This window comes from Rhagoletis zephyria, unplaced genomic scaffold (genome assembly GCF_001687245.7).
Source record: "Rhagoletis zephyria isolate East Lansing unplaced genomic scaffold, Rhagoletis_zephyria_1.1 Rzeph_scaffold_04715, whole genome shotgun sequence".
In the NCBI taxonomy this organism is placed as follows: Eukaryota; Metazoa; Arthropoda; class Insecta; order Diptera; family Tephritidae; genus Rhagoletis; species Rhagoletis zephyria.
Genome location: NW_016161798.1, coordinates 3,777 through 23,066, shown reverse-complemented (window position 1 = coordinate 23,066; position 19,290 = coordinate 3,777). Strand labels below are relative to the sequence as shown.

At 38.1% G+C, this 19,290-nt stretch overlaps 3 protein-coding genes across 3 annotated transcripts; 1 reads left to right on the top strand and 2 right to left on the bottom strand.

Moving 5' to 3' along the window:
- Positions 1 to 1,565: 1,565 nt before the first annotated feature.
- Positions 1,566 to 6,563, bottom strand: tctn (tectonic). The gene is made up of 4 exons (XM_017626611.1): positions 5,837 to 6,563; positions 3,383 to 3,542; positions 2,068 to 3,313; positions 1,566 to 1,884 (listed from the first exon to the last, which is right to left on the bottom strand). The coding sequence occupies exons 1-4, from the start codon at positions 6,542 to 6,544 to the stop codon at positions 1,566 to 1,568; spliced, it is 2,433 nt and encodes an 810-aa protein (XP_017482100.1). The 5' UTR covers positions 6,545 to 6,563.
- Position 6,564: 1 nt separating this feature from the next.
- Positions 6,565 to 10,696, bottom strand: B9d2 (B9 domain-containing protein 2). The gene is made up of 3 exons (XM_017626614.1): positions 10,609 to 10,696; positions 10,201 to 10,552; positions 6,565 to 6,658 (listed from the first exon to the last, which is right to left on the bottom strand). Exons 1-3 carry the CDS (start codon positions 10,694 to 10,696, stop codon positions 6,565 to 6,567), a joined length of 534 nt encoding a protein of 177 aa, XP_017482103.1.
- A 4,411-nt stretch (positions 10,697 to 15,107) lies between these two features.
- Positions 15,108 to 18,395, top strand: LOC108371111 (testis-specific serine/threonine-protein kinase 4). The gene is made up of 4 exons (XM_017626610.1): positions 15,108 to 15,622; positions 17,695 to 17,844; positions 17,911 to 18,071; positions 18,139 to 18,395. The coding sequence occupies exons 1-4, from the start codon at positions 15,108 to 15,110 to the stop codon at positions 18,393 to 18,395; spliced, it is 1,083 nt and encodes a 360-aa protein (XP_017482099.1).
- Positions 18,396 to 19,290: the final 895 nt, after the last annotated feature.

The following is a 19,290-nucleotide window of genomic DNA, read 5'->3' as shown; positions in this document are numbered from 1 at the left end:
GAAGCGCACTACTCTTCAAGTGATCAATATGCTCCAGAGCTGTTTAACATGACTTGCGCGATTTGACTAAGGTTACCTTTGCAGTGGATCTCTCTTTTCAAGGTGTTGGGTATATTTACAGATCAAGCGCTGTCTTCTCCAGCGATGTCCAAAATGCATACTACAAGGGACGATCATTTGAAACAGCCTTGCACGAACAATCACAAGATACCTCGTGCTAAACGAATTTCTGCTCTGTACTAAATCGAAAGCCAATAACGTTGTTGCGTAGGCAATTGGCTTAGTTCTCCTGGTTGTAGGAAACATCAGTTCGACGGTGGTCATTGAGATACTACAATCTGTACAGAACGACTTGGTAAGATGGGCAGAAAGAAACGGTCTTGGGTTAATCCCATTAAAATTTATCTGGGTATTTTAACGAAGCGATGTAAAGCAGACCATTTTTGAACTCCATCACAAGGGACGCAAATCGAGGCGAAGTTTTTTGGGGTTATTTTAGACTTGCCGGAAAATCTATAGACAGGGATAGAGCAGGAGTTAGAGGTACTTGTGGAAATTCCACCTCTGGAATGGACCCGACACTTAATATCATTCTAACCGGTGACAATATCCCGATATTCCCAGATGGCTCCAAAATTAACATTAGAAGATGATTTTGCGTCGTCTTTCAGGCACTGTCTTTGAGAGGGGGCTGCAGGCTCCCCGATTTCTGCAGCACGTTACATGCTGGCACGTGATTGACTTGGCGACGATCGAATTGGCTCTAACAAAACTTGCCTTCGTTGAGCTGCTATAAAGACCGATGGAGTGCTAAAAGCTAACTCGGTATGCATTCGAGGCATGCCGAAGATGCCAGCAATCTTTACTGGCCGTCGGGACACAGTGATATACTGGGGAATGAAGAAACAGAAAGTGATCTACGATATAAAATGTCTTCTTGAGTTGAGAACGTGGACAGAGCAACTAAAACCAGGAGATTTTCTAACCCGCGTATATGCACTGTACCGCGTTTACTTTGGCCACTGCTCAATGAACGCAAGACACGGAGTTAGTTAAGGCTCTTAAAACATTGGCCATCGGAGCTCCGCATAACGATTTCTGTAGACGCTTTAGAGAGGAGGAAAACATAGAATCTATCCATCATTTCTACGGTGACTGCTCTGCACTGCGGAGAAAATTCTCAAATTTCAAAATTAAGATTATCGTTGACCACTACTTCGCGCGCATAAACAGCTTCGAGAACCCCCTGCTGAAGGTCTGCTGGTATTAGTTAAAAAATTAGGACGGTTTAATGACATGTACGGGCAGATATGGGGAAATGCTCTCCTGAGGATCATAATAGGCATGTGCGATATCATAATGAACTGTTTAACAAAATCTGATGTAATAAACTAGCCAACCTACCATTTTCACTACCTTGACTATTACCATGATCAGTATCAATATAATTACCATTACCATCATGTCCATTATCAACATTATAACGATTACCATTACAAATACTTTCACCATTACCATTGCCATTGCCACTACCATTACCATTACCCTTGCTATTACCATTACCATTACCATTCTAACACTATTACTTTAGTCATTATCAGTACCGTTCCACTACCATTATAATTTCCAACGGCATTATCATTATTATTACCATTACCTTTAGCATTACAATTATTATTATCATTACCATTACATCTAGCATTAGAATTACCATTAACACCATCAAACCCATTACCAACACCATCACCATTACGATTACCCATACCATTACTAATACCATTACCATTCACATTGCCGTTGCCATTAGCAAAACCATTACCACTACCATTACCATCATCAACTATCACGGTAGTCTTTATTATTAACAATACCATTACCGTTACTCTTTAGAAATACCAATGCAAAAATATTGATTCATTACTAAATCCTTTATTTGCACTGCTGTCCTGCAACTATAATTAAAATACTTCTAAACTACATATAGCACTACAAACTAAAATCGTATTTATATATCAGTTTATATATACTACGCATAAAATTACAAGATTAAATATAATAATAGTCCACTTCGCCTGAGCCTCATTTCTCAAAATCGCCGCATTAATTGCATCCTTGGCATAATCGAAAAACATAACCGATAGCATAAGCGGCACTTCGATTACTTCATCCAATTCGAATTCCAAATCATTACGGTCACCGAACGTCAATGTGGCGCGCTTCACCAACGCCTGCTGCCGTATACCTGCTGCAGTGAAATGACCCACTAGGAACTCGTAACCAATATTGAGCAACATATTGCGACAACTGAAACTTTGCGTTTGCGTATGAAAATCCCCGCTTACGGGCGCAAAAAGTTCGTGATTTCGTACTTGTAGCAGCGTCCATTTATCGCTGCGATTCTGCGGACGCCCCAGCTGTGAAATGTGTAGATCGGGGAATTTCTCACCAAATCGAAAAACGTCAGCGTTAAAGAATTGTGCCAGGATTTGCGTTTGCAGTTGAATGCAAATTTCTGTGAAGTTACGCTCCGCTTGTGGTAATTTCGCTAGACTCTCGTTGCTGAGGCGCAGCTTGCATTGCTTCAAAGTGCTTATGCCATAATTTATCAGATTAGCGGGATCAGTGTCGCGTGTGCAATATTGCCGTTGTGTGGTGAATAAGGAAATTGTGTGATTTGTTTGCGATTTAGTGCTATTGACATGGAAATAATCTAATACTTGATTTGTGGGCGTTAATGCTTCGATTTGATTATTTGCTATAAAACGTGCTATAATTATGGGTTTGCCTGCCTGATAGCCCAACGGACCTGAGGTGAGTTTCGGCACATTTTCGTGTGTGTAGGCTGTGTCATTAACGACTGGCTTGCCGCTTGTATTTCTATAAATGTATTCCACCTGGTATTTTTGCCATACTTCCGCAAAGTCGGGTGAGTCGCGTTGGCCGCGCAATTCCAGCAAGGCATCCAAGATTTGTGTGTAGTTATGTAGTAACTTAAGTTTTATTTCTGTGGCGTAGAAATGCTTTAGTTTAAGCTCCCAAGCGGTGTTATTAATTGGCGAAACTGATTCACATAGCTCCTCTTGACAAATATTTAATTTAAGTTCACTTAAATTAGGCGGCAGCTGCTCTGGTTCGTTGGCCTCTTTTATTGGCTTCAAAAGTAGTTTATGATTTTGTATAAATATTAGTAATTTTCTGGTGTTTAAATTTAATTCATCAGTTGTGCTTAGTAGACAGGTAATTCTGTGTGAATTCAAAAATTTGACAGGTTCCTTGATATGACAGTGTGGCTGTTTGAAGGTATGTGGAAGATCTGTCGTGTGATGCAAAGAGAGAGGATGGATATATTTTGGAGAATAAACAGGATTATAAAACTACTCACCGAATTCTTTGACTATTTTAGTTTTCATATCTAGAAATTGTAGTGGTTCGCCATATATATAGTGATCAAAATTTGCATTCGCCTGCGGCTCGCTGTCGATGTCCCAAACAGGTGTAGACCATTTGAGGTAATGATCTGTATTGAGGTCTATCGCTGGTTCCTTAAGTGTAAGACATGATTTTGTAAATATACGAAATAGTAAAATATATATTTTAAGTTAGCATTTACTGCTTAAATATTATATTCAAAGTCCATCAGCGCGTGTACAGTGTGCCTATTTAAGTTTCGATTGCTTGCGGGCTTCTCTATTGTAGCACAGATCTCGCTCTCAACATACATATATTTTTTTTATAAGCTACCAATAAACGGATCAACAAAACCTTGGAAAAAGATAACCCCAAAGCTCCAAGGTGTCCACATCTGAAAGCAAAACTACGATTTAGAGATATGCCCATGAATTATTGAACTTTTCATAGGGAAAGTTGCTCTAATGAATTGCTGGAGGACTCGAGATATAAAACTGACTTCAACGAAATATGGCTAGCATGAGACGTTACCCGAATCGCGTATGGAATTCGTGGAAGTCGGAGTAAACACTAAATAAGAATAACAGGACCAGAATAGCTAAGTAAGAGTTCTGTTAATTTAACCCGGCAATCGAAAAACTCTTCCTTCAAGCGAATACCTCTAACAACGGGGAAATGCGGTCCGAATTCGGTACAACAAGGAAATAAGTAGCGAGTAGTACTAAATAGACATCATCCACAAGTCTACCAGGTTTTGCTCAATACGTGGGTCTATTTCAACTAAGATCGTTATCAAGGTACATACGTCTGCTATTCTACAAGAACATCCGCCAGGTTGTGGGATGATGCTGCAATCATAATAAAAAGCCAAGAACAGTTCCACACGACTTCCAGTTCTACTTGATTTGGTAGGGTCCTTATTTAAATTAAATGAGTAGTGGAACTCCAATTTCTAAAATCTTCGTACCGCTGTGAAAGAGAGTTTGAGTCGCTAGCCAGCAGAAATGCAAATACAAAACGATATTAACGAGATAAGAAGGATATAGTTTACGGATTAGGTCTGGACAGCAAATGGGCATTGGATATCTGATACTATAAGGCTAACGTATAATTTCGATATGGAAGACATACCCAGACTAATACATACGAATCTCACGNGATTTGGTAGGGTCCTTATTTAAATTAAATGAGTAGTGGAACTCCAATTTATAAAATCTTCGTACCGCTGTGAAAGAGAGTTTGAGTCGCTAGCCAGCAGAAATGCAAATACAAAACGATGTTAACGAGATAAGAAGGATATAGTTTACGGATTAGGTCTGGACAGCAAATGGGCGTTGGATATCTGATACTATAAGGCTAACGTATAATTTCGATATGGAAGACATACTTAGACTTATACATACGAATCTCACTATTCTTCATTCGACAAAGGCAAAGTAATAATAGCAATAATGCGGCTGAAAATAACCAACCCCCTGAAGTCGCTGATATACCGGCTGAGCTATTCAAAGCCGGCGCTATTGAAAAAAACATTTTTAGTTTTTTATAATTTTTTTTTATGTTGGGTTGAACCGGTCTTGAACTNGTCGCTGATATACCGGCTGAGCTATTCAAAGCCGGCGCTATTGAAAAAAAAAACATTTTTAGTTTTTTATTATATTTTTTTTTTATGTTGGGTTGAACCGGTCTTGAACCCAGGCTCTGGGGAGTGGTAGCGCGCACTGCTAACCACTACACCACAGCGGCCGCCATACTTTCATATACTCTACATATATTCTGGACAACACAACTAACAGTTCTATTCCTTTTGTTGAGTTTGACGATGACGATTAAAGATTTACAGCGGTCGCCCGATGACAGGCAATGGCTAAGGCTAACCCACGAGTGTGTTTGCCGTTCGGAAGCGACGTAAAAATGTAGGGGTTTCCAATTATGTAACAACATCAATACATACACCAACAGTTGGAGGAGAAAAGCAGGAAAACACTAGGCAAAAGTTTAGGTTAGGAGGGCGTAATTACCGAACATACATGTTTTTATTACAGATTCGGATTCTGAGGATAAAAATATGTAATTTTGGTTCAAAGCTTTTTTTTGCAGATAGTGTTCTTGTAGGTACCTACTCGCCATCCTTGGTGCATTAGTGCAAGAGCCTCGTGAAGCGTGAAAACTAAACGGTGGTAGTACAGAGTTATCCGCCTCGTTAACTGGCATCTTAGAGTCGTATCTGGTCATCTAATCAGCCGACTCGTTCCCTTCAATATTGCTACAACTGGGGAACCAGCGGAGAGTGAAGTTGATATGGCTCTCTCTTGGGAGAGAAGAAGTGGGAGCTTTTGACCAGACCAGTTTGGTCTGGGAGAGATTAACACCCAATCCGTACTGGCAAAAGTGTAAATGCCAAATATTTTATATATTATCGTCTTACCTTCTGCAGTTCCTGCCGTGTATTCGTCCGAAATACACACAACCATCCATCGTTCACTTTACACGATGGCAGTCCATGCTGATATTGAAAATCCTCCAAACGATTTTTTAACTCTGGTTGCTTTGGTGCCGCATTACAATTGAATACATGCAGCGCCTCCGGTGAACAATCTCTATCACAACAACAATTTAAGTCGCAAGCATCCCACAAGAGATCACAATCACAATAGTACGAGGCCGCGTGAGAAGGTGGCACAGTTAGCAGGGTACCCTGAACATTATTTGAATCGAGGGTGGTATTGGCGATTGTGCTGCTTACTGTAGTTGGCGGTGTTGTAGATGCGGCTGCAGTAGTTGTAGTAATTCTTGGTGCTTTCGTAGTTCTAAGACGTGGTGGAAATATGGCGATAGTAAAGTTGGGCTTTAAAGTGGTAGGTATTGGATTCTTGGTAGTGGTTGTTGTGGAGCTTTCTATATCTAAGTCGGTAATATCGGTTATTACAGTGCTTTCTTCTGTTAAAGTTGTTATTGCGGCAGCTGTACTTGGTGTAGATTCAGTATTGGTCTCGTGTGGCTGCTGCGTAGTTGTTGTTGTAGTTGCAGATGTAGTGCTGGTGTTCTCTTGATTTGCTCTTGAAACGCCAATTTTTATGGCTGCTGCAGCGTGCAGCAACATTAATGTCAATGCGGCTGAAAGAAATCCCTTCATTTTGTTGGCTCGGATTTGATTCATTTAAACTCTACGCCGAATTTAGCGAAATTGCGAAAGATCAAATTGAGATCGATGATAACTTTTCCGGATGAGCGAGTTTGCAGTTTGTATCTATAAGAAATATATATGTATGTAAGTGGTAAGGAGGACACTGAAGTAAACAAATTTGAATTGCAATCCTGCAGTGATTAAATAGAAATAACCAATTTTTTATTGCAGAGGCCGAAATCAATCGTTAGATCAATCAATTATCAAAATTTTAATTTTTAGATCACTGCGAAATTGTGATTTTTTTATTTGTAATTTTGCGGTCATTTCATATCGTTCTGTTGTGAATTGAGTATTATATTTCTATCAAAAATAACCGTTATTATGTAAATTTTTTTCATTAATTTTTAATCGTTATGTTGGAGACCGCGTTTTTATGACCGAATTACATCTTTTGAGATCTGAAAGATTTGATCTGAAAATAGCGGTTACAATATGAACGAAAATTAAAAATCAAAAATAACTTCAAAAATTGTATCGAAAAAATAAAAATCAAAAATAACGATACAAAATTTGTTGGGTAAATAAAAATCATAAATATCGGTTACATCTGATCAGAAAAAAATAAAAATTAAAAATAACTATTAAAAGTTGATCGAAAAAAGAAATCCGATTTTAACGGTTAAATTATTATCTATACATAGTATAAAGTAAAGTCGAGATTCTTTGTATGCAGTAATCTCGGAAACGGATTTCGACGGAATTTGCTCTAATATACTCTGTATCGACAGGAGAGCGACCTNGATTTCGACGGAATTTGCTCTAATATACTCTGTATCGACAGGAGAGCGACGTTTTTTGATTTAGAATTTTAATAGGGTTGCCACCTGTCTAAAAAACTATAAGATCCCCACTGTTCGTTGGATTAAGAAAATGAGGTGACAAATGAAAGCCATTGGCCTCTAGAAGAGCACTGATATCTTATTTTTTGAGTAGGGTTGCTCCCTGTTAACAAAATTACCATTTTCAATCCTAATAAGCGTAGGCGTGAGTTCTGCACCGTCGCTGTCAAATGCAAAGACTTTCCCTCTAGATGTGTAATAATCTATTATATTTCTGAGAAGAGTTGCCACCTTTTCAGAAACTACAAGATCTTCACCGTTGGTTGGATACAAAAAAAGATATACCAAATGAAAGGGCTTAGCCTTCGCATGTATAAAAACCGTAATTTTTTGAGTAGGGTTGCTACCTATTTAAAATTTGCTATCTTCTATAAATAGTATAAAGGAAAGTCGAGATATTTTGACCACGCTACTGAACGGATTTAGACGAGATTTTTTAAGTATATAACAAACGAATTACATGATGACATATTATTTCTTTCTCCAAATGCCTAAATGTACATACATATGCATACATTCAGCGCATGCGAAGCCTCGCGCATACGTGGCCAGCTAGTTTTTATTATAAAGATCATAACCGTTACAGCCCCTGATTTTGATCGCTAATCATTTATAACTAGACTAGTTTGTCCTCAACCGCTTTGCTGAGTGTATGAAATTTTTGCGTGTAACATTAGATGTAATTTATTTAAATAAAACTCAACTTACGTAAACTTAGGAGATTCTCTAACTTTTTTTTTCAAATTAAACCTCTTGCACCTGATATACGCATATTTTTATTACCTAACTCCCTTAATTCAAGTTCAACTTGGCTTTTTAGACAGGACCCTCCAACTTGCGGTTTGGAAATAAGTTTAGAAATGAGGCCTTTTCAAAACCATTTATATCAACTTATCAAATAATTCGAATATGTCGTTTTAAACAGATGCAACATTCTTCAAATACCTAAATAATATTCTAAATGCATATTTTAACAGATAACTTGCACATTATTTAATTGAATTTGAAATTTCAAATAGATGGCAGGAAATATTTTCAAACTACAACCTTCTTTCCTCTGACACCCATATTGTGATGCATATTTGAACTACCTAATTTCCTTAATTCAACTTGAATTTGATTTTTAAATAGGTAGCAATTCAATAAACGTAAAACCCTTTCAAAATTTCAATTGATAGCCATATTGTAATAGTTTACTTAACTTTACTTTGAATTGAGTTTAATATCTTAACAGGTGGCAACCCTCATCAAACTCTTAAAAATATATTAAATGTTAAAAAAACGTCTTAACACTCTTCCGTTTTAATATTTAATATAACTTAATTTTTTTATTTTTATTTTATTAAATTCCACTTTTCAAACAGGTGGCAACCCTCTTAAAAATATTTTCAAACTACAACAGCCTTAACCTCTTCCAGCGGACACCCACATTGTCATAATATATTTTAATTAACTACCCTGCAGTGAAAAATTATCAATTGTTAAAACTAACCAACTTATAGTTAGCTTTTTGGCGAGATTTCGATTAATACCTCACTTTTAATTAGCTATGACAAAACCAACTTAAAGTGAATTGTAAAGTCGTGCAGGAGTCATGCAGACGCAATCGGGAGTTGGTTTTCTTTACAAGTTTCTATTAAATATCCTCATACAAAAATTACTTTCAATACACTTTTTTTCTGAACTTCGCAGATTCTTTTTCATATTCAGGACAAATAAAAGGAAGATCGAAATTTTATACTATCATTTTGAAGTTATGTCTGACGGTGTTCGAATAAGGGGCCACCCAGAGCAGAATATGTAAACAAATATGAAATGTTTGCATGATTTGGCACTCCAAAATATTTTTGAAGTTTTCATTTTGTTGCATACATTTAGGCCGCCAAATAAAAGTTATTAAATAATCAGCCTAATTGCAACTGCCGTGTCAAGTCGTATCGAAAACGGCACGGCATTGCCTAAAATTTCGACTCGTCTAGTGTTTTAGAACGGAAAAATTTGGCAGCACTCGACAGTAGGCAATGCCCATGCTGTCCAGTCGTAAAATTTAGTCTAATTTACGACTTACGCACCGAGGCTGAATATTTTAGTCATCGACTGGCATTCGTTGGATTCAGTTTGACTGTAGTCTGAGTTCTGTTCTCCGCAATTGGGACGACAACAGGTTTGCCACCACCGCAAACTGAAAAAGTACAAACAATCGCGAAAGGCTTGTTTCCAACACTATCGGCTGTAAAAAGGGATAATAAAAAATATTTAATTGCAAGCTGTGTGGGTTTGTGCAAATCACTTAATAAGCTGTCTTGCTTCGCAGTCCATAGGCTTTGCCATTCTCAATATCTCTGAACTAAAGCTTAGTATAAGATTATGGTTATCTGAATATACTACGCCTATGGGCGGTGCCACGCCTCCTGGAAAACACTCAACCCTTTTCAGTTTACTATAAACGCCTACTTCGGTAATGTGTTCACACAAAATATCAAAGTTATCTGACTTACGGTTTCGAAGTTATGTACAGCTAGTTAAAAATGTCAGTCCTATGGGAGGCGCCACGCCCATTTTTTATACCCTATGTTATGCACAATTTACTAACTAGTTCCCAGTTAAAACCCCATGAAAATCCTTTCAGCAGTTTCGGAGATTAGTGAGATCAAACAGACAAACAGGTAAACAGACCTTTGCAATGCATAGACACGACTTTTCTATGATTTTATTATAGCAGAGATATTATAGCTCTCTCTACACCCCTAACCTACAACTCACCTCTCCACTCCTGTATAGATTAAATCCGGTTTGCTAAGACCAACACCACCACCACCAAATTTCTCACGTACACTATCGTACCAAGTGACAGGTGCTACTTTCCAAGTGAGCAACTCTAAGCGATGTGCGCCTGGGCGACTTGGTATATGCACGAATCCGTAGCCTACTGGCCAACTATTATGCAATACATTTACCGCATGTACTTCCACGTGCAATTTAGGCCAACCTTGCACTGAGGCAGTGGCCAAATGAATATCCAAGGGATGTGCAAAATCTGATGATTGTTCTAGGCGATGTGAACAGACGAGTGAGTGACCGGCAACTTCGCCTTGTATGAGTTTCCAAGCGCTGCCTGAAAAAGTTTTTGCTTAGAATTTGCGAAATCTATTAACAAAAAAATGCATTTACCACTTTGTAAGCTCCACTTGCAATAGATGTGTGGCTCGGCAAAGTCAACGGCTTTTAAAATTTGGCCGATGATATGCACTTCCGCCATCAAAAGAGTTTCTCTGCATCAAATTGCATTCGTTTTCACATAGCACTTAAAAATTTACATATGCCACATTTTTTTTAATTATCGCAGTTTGAATTAGAAATGAAGTATTTTGTTTCTTTGCAACTTTTCCAGTTCAAAAAATCCTTTATTATTATTTTTTAAATGATTTTAGTTCAAAAATCGTTTTTTTTTTTGTTTAAACAATGTGTTGTCTAATTTGAGTTTCTTCCTTTTCGGCTATTTTTGATTTGTTTGTCGTTACTAATCGTCTTGGTTACTACTAAAGGTTGCCAAACATTTGAAATTCTTAAAAACTACCCTTAGTTATTATTAAATTATTGTATGTTCACCCTGTGTGGGGTGTTCTGTTATATGTACATATGTATGTAAATGCTTTGGACATAAAAGAAAGCATACTTCAGGGGGTGAGTTCAGACTGGTATGCAGGGCCTGCGAAAATCAAAAGTGCATAAAAAAGAGCAACGACAGTTTCTTGATTTAAAATTTCTTTAGGCTTGAAAAATCTTCAGGGATTTTAAAATAATTGAACAGCAAAACTCAGATTTCATGGTGATGACGTGATTTTTGCAAATTAGCTAGCCTGAACCAGTCCCGAAAATCAGGAAATGGTTCCGGAAATATCGAAACCACACAAAGGTCCTTAAAAATCGTAAACCTTGTATGCAATAGAAGTCCCGAATAAGTTTCGTAAATCCCGAAATAATCTGAAAAAAATTAAATAGTCTCGGAAATTCCGAAAATTTGGAAACCCCTAAAATGCTGCCCGCTGTACACAATAGTAATTCCGAATCAGGCCCAAAAATCCGGAATCAGTCCCGAAATAATCTGGAAGTTCCAAAAAAATCTCGGAAAAACCCTCAAAAAATGCTAGGCGCCCACGAAAAATTTCAAAAATACCCAATAAAAATTCTAGGAAAATTCCGAATTCTACGCGAAAAATACCAAAATGTCCTCCAAAAAGTTTTAAACGGTCTAGAAAAAAATCCCGTAAAGTCCCGAAAGCCAATCTCGGAAACTGTGAAAAATACACAAACTTAAAGCTTAAACAGACGGCAGCATCCGACTTAATCCGGATCAACTGCAGTTAATTCCCGAGTTGATCCGGATCAACGCTGCCGTCTGTTTATGCTTTTATTCTCAAAGCTAGAGATTACTGCGGTGAGTTCAAGGAGGTAAATGTACACTAGATATGGAAGAAACAAAAACAAAATAAATATTTGGCACTTACATACACTCTTTTCTAGTTCTTGGCCGACCTTTTCCTTCAAGTTTTGGTGTGCGTCTTTAAGAAAGAGTTGTACACTGCCTCCAAACGGAAAATAGATTTTATGAGAAATTTTGGCAAGGCAGAAATACAATTGCCGAGAGGTAAATAATTTTCCACACTTTTGCAAAAAAAAAAAGTCTTAACCCTGAACGACCGATGGGTCAAAAGAGGTCACTTTTTAATTTGTGGTTTTATTCAAAAAGTTTGAAAGCACGTTTTTTTTAAATTTTTTATTTTAATGTCAATTAGTTTCAAAAGCAATTTATACAATGAACATAGGGGTATTTGAGCAATATAGGCGACCAAAATTTTCTTATGAGTGTTTCAACTCGAAATGTGTAGACATTACGCGTTTTGACATTTAGAATTGTAAATGTTTAAAATCAAGTAAATAGGAGGGGGAAACGTTTAATAATTCTACCAAAACCAAGAAAATGAAGTTGCTTATATTTGACATCGTTAGACTATATGTAGTCCGTTTGTAGGAACACGCATACCTACGCATTCGTCTCGGCGAGAAAAAGGTTTATATCTAGGTGACAACATTAAATAGATCATAAAACAGTTTCTATAACTAGAGCTAACAGCTAGACGCACCGCTAGTGGGTTTTACTTCGATGAGCTTGACTATGAAATTCTTACCACGTATTACGTGCTTTTTCGGCGACCCATGTCGGAAACCCACTGGAGTATTACATTGGTCTCAACGTCCTAATGCATGCTATCTGGAACCGTCACCCAAACTAAGTACATCTTAGAAATTTTTTCCGATCACTGTTGGTAAGTGTATTCAATAGACTGCTATACCATTTAATGGTAGTATTTACCAGAAGACGAATAGATAGACCTTAGGAAAAAAGTATACCAAAATGATCAGAACGATGAACTGAGTGGATTTAGCCTTGTCCATTTGGAAAATTTGGCACCCTGTTGTATTTTTAATGATGTAAATTTAAGTAACCGTTGTAATAAAAAAAAAGGTATTTGAGATCTTATTGTACTAATTTTACAACTAGTACAAAACATAGCTCATAGACAACTGATTGTTCGGATATGAATTTTTACGTTACAACTTCTCCATTTAAGCAGTTAGCCACATAAAATACCCCTTTATTGCACTTATCATCAATGGAGAGCTTACAGTANCATTTAAGCAGTTAGCCACATAAAATACCCCTTTATTGCACTTATCATCATCAATGGAGAGCTTACAGTCAAAAGATGACTAAGATTGGGTCACTATAACCCATATCTCTAATACAACTGATTGCTCAGATATGTGGTTTTACTTTAAAACACCAGACAGACAGAGGTTCTATAATGTTGAGTTCCTTGAAGCAGAATGCCGGTTTAATTCCAGCACTGTGGCCGGATTCACGCATTATCGTGTCTTCAGTGATGGCTCCATAACTGACTCTGGGTCGGGATGTGGGGTCTTTTTCGAAGTTAATGGGGATAAGCTTCACCTGTATCTTGGGGAGTGTACCACAGGCTTTCAGGCTGAGGTATTTGCAATCCTCAAAGCCATGACCTACGTGGTGGAAAATAGGTAGAGGGGAGGAGTTTACATATCTCAAGTGACAGCCAGGCTGCACTTAAGGCATTGGCCAGCCCTCTATCTAAATACTTTCTAACTAGTTCGGCAATGCAAGTCTCAACTTATGTTATTATTTTATGTTGGTAAACATAACCAGCTTGCTTTACTTAGGGTACCAGGTCACTCGGGAGTCGGTAATGAGACATCCAACCATTTGGCCAGAACTGGCTCAAGCCAGGCATTCTCATCACTTTAAAACTCGAAGTGATAAAAATAAAAATGATGCCATCAACACAAATAAACTATTTTACCAATACGTCACATGCAAATTCATGAGTGAGCCAAACATGTGAGGAGGGAGGTTTTGCTAAAGAGAATGTAAATAACGCTATCGCTCGGAGTGCTCTTAAAAAATATAACTCCTCAGAGCGAGAGAGCACTTTGATCGCTTTACGAGCTCTGTTTTTTTAAACTTGCAAGTGTGTAATTACATTGTTTTAATAACGACAACACGATAAAATATTTTATTTTTTTGCCACTTCGAATTTAGTTTTGGAACTCACCCGCGATGCAAATTTACACCGTTATGNAGCACTTTGATCGCTTTACGAGCTCTGTTTTTTTAAACTTGCAAGTGTGTAATTACATTGTTTTAATAACGACAACACGATAAAATATTTTATTTTTTTGCCACTTCGAATTTAGTTTTGGAACTCACCCGCGATGCAAATTTACACCGTTATGTCTAGTCTTCAAATTTTTTGATGAGCTTTGGGAATATGTTAGAAATGTAGCAGCTGGGGATCCACCGAAACTGCTCCATAAGGTATATCTTTCATACCACAGTTTGTACAGATAAATATAAGTTTATTCTTATGTTCGTGCTTTCGGCATAGCGGGAAACAGTGCTGTCTTTACTCGTTCCCTTTGCATCTCTGCTGATATTTTATCTATTTCGGAAATTTAACGAAACAAACACATTTTGAAAAAAAGAAAATACAGGAAATATCTTTTTACACGTCACTAATATATCAAAAAATATTTATTTTATTTGGTTTTCCTTACACATTCTACCNCTGTCTTTACTCGTTCCCTTTGCATCTCTGCTGATATTTTATCTATTTCGGAAATTTAACGAAACAAACACATTTTGAAAAAAAGATAATACAGGAAATATCTTTTTACACGTCACTAATATATCAAAAAATATTTATTTTATTTGGTTTTCCTTACACATTCTACCAAAAAAAAGTTTCTTAAAAATAGTAAAAATAATGTACTCATATTTCTTATAAATTAACGAACTAATATACAAAATTTACCCCATATAAGTAACTATTAAAAAAAAGAAGTACGAATCGGAAACCACCAACCGCCAACCCCAAAATAATTGCACTAATATTCTGCACAATTCAACAAATTAAACAAAAGATTCGTAAACCGAATTGAAAAATAGTCGCCTAACTTCGATAGTTTACCACATTTCTCGTATACGTTGTCCATGCAAAAGTCGCAGAAAAACGCTAAAGCAATCGTTTCTGGGAAGATAAACGGGCGGAGCAGTGGACACGTGATTCCGTTCGGGTATGCAAACACCAACGGCAGCAAATTGTACGCAAAGTTCGGCAAGTAAAATCGTAGCCAAGGCGAAACTTGATGCGTTCTGTAAAAATAAAAGCAATAACGGTACTCTATGTGAGCATAGTGTAAATATCAAGGACCTAATACTACGTCAAAATGGCGGTGCATCTAAGGATGATGAAGAAACACAGGCGGATGTTTCTTTGCAACGTGCTCCTTCCTCAGTAACCCAGGCCAATGAGGGAAACATTTTTACTGGCCCCAGCGGCCAGCGACCAAAAACCATACTTGAAGATCATGGAATTGTGCTGGGTAAAGTAATTGGTTCGGGGAATTATGCAAAGGTGAAAGTTGGTTTTTCCGAGGAGTACGGCAAGCGTGTAGCTGTAAAAATTATCTCGAAAGTGAAAGCGCCTGCTGAGTATACGCAAAAATTTCTGCCACGCGAAATCGAAGCTGTCAAGGGTCTGCATCATGAAAACTTGATAACGTTTTATCAAAGCATCGAGACAAGTCATAGGTATGTGAGAGTAAATGAGAGAAATGATTGCAATTTAATGCCGAAGTCAAAGAAGACTTGACGTCCAGTATTTATTATACTAAAATATGGAAGTTTTTGGGTGAATTCCTTGCGCTTTGTATTAGCATATTGAGGACTAATATCGCCTTGTCTCGGCTGAACGGTTGGAAAACGCCTTAATTCAGAATTTGGTTCAAGAACACCCCCTCTCAGCTGATGATATACTGAATTTATATTGAGATAGGGCGTTTTCGAAACTGCAGCTGACAGACGCCATTTTTTAAACAAATTCTAAGATATGGCTGACTATTATCTCACTCATCCATTGAAGAGTTGAATGAAAAGGAGATGGATTTCGGAGAGTTTCTCTTTCAAGTCGTTTGTCGGATTTAAACTTGTTTCTACAAAACTCTCTCCTAAATTCTCCTGTCCGTTTGATCTTTTGGCTGTCAGTTCTAATTTATTCAAATCCTGTAATCCTGTTTTACTATCGAGCCTTCATTGAGCAAATAAAAATCAAGCTTTAAAAAGCATAAATGTAAATTTGTAGAGCTTGATATGTGTTTGTCGCGAATTGCTTTTCTATTGAATACCGAGGTCAAAGTAGCATCTATTGGCGAAAGCTATTCCTTGGGTTTCAAGTCGATGATGCCAATATCATCTGAATACGCCAGCAGTATCGGTATTTGTTCAAATTGGAGTAGCTTAGGCTTAATCGGCTAGTCTATCCATCGTTGTCGGTAAGCTCAACTGAGGCAAGGCTCAGAACAAATGCACTTCCGGTGAGGTCGCACCAAGGGAAAGGGGTGTTATCTGAGTGGGTTTTAAGAGACGGGACCTTCACAAGCCGGACATGTATTTAGTTTATGGATATCGGGTCCGGATAGATATGATTTTATCCTACTCCAGTATTCAGCCCATAGTTGCAACAGAGTTACGCAGATCTCTCGAGGGAGCTGACGATTTTTGTTTGCGATGACAGCGCTCACAGACCGAGAGTATGTTAAGTTGGATATCGCCGTTCAGTTAATGTAGATTATAACACCTCTGCTCAACGTTTCATCCAGTGATTGTGCGATGTAAGCCAGCATTTCATCCGTAAGTTAATAGAGAGACCTTCTGTCATAACTAGGAAGTGGTTCTACTTTCAGAAAGTGTGTTCGGTTGATCCTTGCGGAAGCAGCGAAACAGGAATCGCTTGCTGTACATAAATTTATTATCATTGACGTAGAGTTGTGGCTTCGCTATGCAGGTGGTGTTCAGGTGACAACAGAAGGCACCCTATATGTGTCCTATTAGCGGCCGCTGATCAAATTAATTTAATTTACAATGGGCCGGCCAATTACCTTGTATGTGTGCATGTGCGTAGCCAGGTAGGGGCAGGGCGGTGCTCAAAGTTTTACTTTTTTGGCCCAAGTGCCGACGGCGAGCTAAGTGGAAGGTTTTGTTTCGGCTCTGTACTCTATTGAAAACTGCGAATTTTTGCACGTAGAAGGAGAGCCGTTCGGATTATCAGCCGTCCGTATTGGTGTGCCGTCGACGTGGATGCCTCTTTATTGCTTGACCTTCCTCGTCGTGAAATAGGTCATTTTGTAGGAGGGAAGGCTAGGGTATGTGCAATGACGAGCCAAGAAACAGAAGGACAAACAGAGATCATCAATGCCAAGCCAGATGACAATGTCGAGCAATCGTTAGCGTTTGAGAACCGTAAAACTCCTTTAAGTTTTCTTCCACCGTTGAATTTGACTCAATTGTTTTTACTGATTAGTGAGGAAATTCACTGAGTCCCTACAAATATAGGCAGCATGGTTCTGAGTACGTCCCTTCTGCCCAGCATGAGGATACCTTTCGACGTTCCTCCTTCCATTCCGGCCATGTGAGCTTTATCCTGCTGTAAGTGGTGACACTTGCCCATATTTCGCTTGCTAGTTTAAGATATAGATCTCTTAGAATGAGCTTCCAGGTAGCGAGCGGCATGCCCTAACTCTTCCAGGACTGTGAAAGTGGTGGATGTGCCCTCTCTCTTTTTCATACCATAATTTATTTCCATTAACAACTCTCGCATCTTCCAGGGTGTACTTAATCATGCAACTGGCAGAGAATGGCACACTACTAGACTATGTGCGAGAGAAGAAACATCTGGAAGAGCCACATGGTCGCAAGCTCTTTCAGCAATTAATAAGTGCCGTAGAATATATTCACTCCAAGAACGTAGTACATCGGTAGGCCTTTAATGAAACTCTAAAAAAAAAAACGCAAGCGACTGCCTGCTTTCTTCTTAATTGCAGTGATATAAAATGCGAAAATCTACTGTTGGATGAAAATTACACGCTTAAGTTAATCGATTTTGGATTTGCACGCAAGGACACGCGCACCAGTGACGAGCAAGTGATACTCTCGAAAACATTTTGTGGCAGCTATGCATATGCCAGCCCAGAAATACTCAAAGGTAACTTAACGCTCTTCATCTGCCTTTGTACATAATTTAGTGAATGAAGCTTTCTCTCCACCCACAGGTATTGCCTATGATCCATTCATGTCTGACATCTGGGCATGTGGTGTTGTATGTTATGCCATGATTTTCGGTCGCCTACCCTACGATGGTTCCAATGTTCATGTATTACTCAAACGCATCAACGCCGCGCTAGTATTTCCAAAAAGTCCTTCGGTTAGCAGTGAATGTAAACTGCTGATTGGTCGTATATTGGCGCCGCTTAAAGTACGCTATACTATACCGCAGATTAAATGCGACACTTGGTCTAATAAAACCTAGTGGTGGATAAGAGTGCACTGGATGGGCTTAAAACAAAATAATTATTATTTCTCTAATTCTTTTAAAACTTTACGCAAAAAATTGTAGTTTAGTACAAAATTTAGTGTAAACTTTAAAAGGAAAAATATTTGAAAGCCAAAATAAAAAAATGGAAAGAATGACGTGAATGATTTGGGGTCAGTGGAGATACAGTCGAGATTTGCACATATTTTGGGAGCAAAACGAGCTCTCATGAATTTGCAGATATATGTAAACCTCTGTGTATGGCTATGGCACAGCATACGGCGATTCAGCTGCATAAATAGGTTAGGTTAAAAATTAAACATTAATTTCATTTTATTTTATTCAGTTTGTCGGGATCAGTACACGATTTTTTCATAACCAAATCGAGAATACTTCAGATTAATTTCTCAGCTCCATTGCGTGACTAGTTTTGAACTAACGTGAAATGATCCCGAACTAGGCCCAACATTATCCTGAAATAGTCCTAAACTTGTTCGTAAATAGTCGGAAATTGTGCTGAAAGTGTCCACAAATAAAACCGAAATAATCCGGAACATATCTTGAAACGATCTCGAAATGGTCCCTTATTAGTACCAAAATTATACCGAAATAACCACAAAATGTTCCTAAACTAGTACCCAAATGACGCTGAACTAATTCCGAAAGTATCTTGGTATAGTCTTAGTTCTAAAAGTAGTCCTTAGCTTGTCGCTGAATTTTCCAGAACTAGGCCCAAAACGGTTCTCAAATAGCATTGAACTAGTCCCAAAATGGTCCTGAACAGGCTTCGAAACGGTCCCAAAATGATCGCGAACTAGTACCGAAATCGTTCTAAACTAGACGTGAACTAAGTCGTAAATGGTCCTGAACTAGTTCAGAAATATCCATTTGT

What these genes read in the sequence shown, in the direction of transcription:
- B9d2 (XM_017626614.1), bottom strand. Translation starts at nt 10,696, where the DNA reads ATGGCGGAAGTGCATATCATCGGCCAAATTTTAAAAGCCGTTGACTTT. An exon ending in CAAGTGGAGCTTACAAAGTG is followed by an intron (nt 10,553 to 10,608) that starts GTAAATGCATTT and finishes AAACTTTTTCAG; the next exon opens with GCAGCGCTTGGAAACTCATA. An exon ending in ATCTATACAGGAGTGGAGAG is followed by an intron (nt 6,659 to 10,200) that starts GTGAGTTGTAGG and finishes TATTTCTTATAG; the next exon opens with ATACAAACTGCAAACTCGCT.
- LOC108371111 (XM_017626610.1), top strand. Translation starts at nt 15,108, where the DNA reads ATGCAAACACCAACGGCAGCAAATTGTACGCAAAGTTCGGCAAGTAAA. An exon ending in TCCAAGAACGTAGTACATCG is followed by an intron (nt 17,845 to 17,910) that starts GTAGGCCTTTAA and finishes TCTTAATTGCAG; the next exon opens with TGATATAAAATGCGAAAATC. An exon ending in CAGCCCAGAAATACTCAAAG is followed by an intron (nt 18,072 to 18,138) that starts GTAACTTAACGC and finishes CTCCACCCACAG; the next exon opens with GTATTGCCTATGATCCATTC.
- tctn (XM_017626611.1), bottom strand. Translation starts at nt 6,544, where the DNA reads ATGAAGGGATTTCTTTCAGCCGCATTGACATTAATGTTGCTGCACGCT. An exon ending in TAAAATAGTCAAAGAATTCG is followed by an intron (nt 3,314 to 3,382) that starts GTGAGTAGTTTT and finishes ATCACACGACAG; the next exon opens with ATCTTCCACATACCTTCAAA. An exon ending in AGAAATGAGGCTCAGGCGAA is followed by an intron (nt 1,885 to 2,067) that starts GTGGACTATTAT and finishes GTATTTCTAAAG; the next exon opens with AGTAACGGTAATGGTATTGT.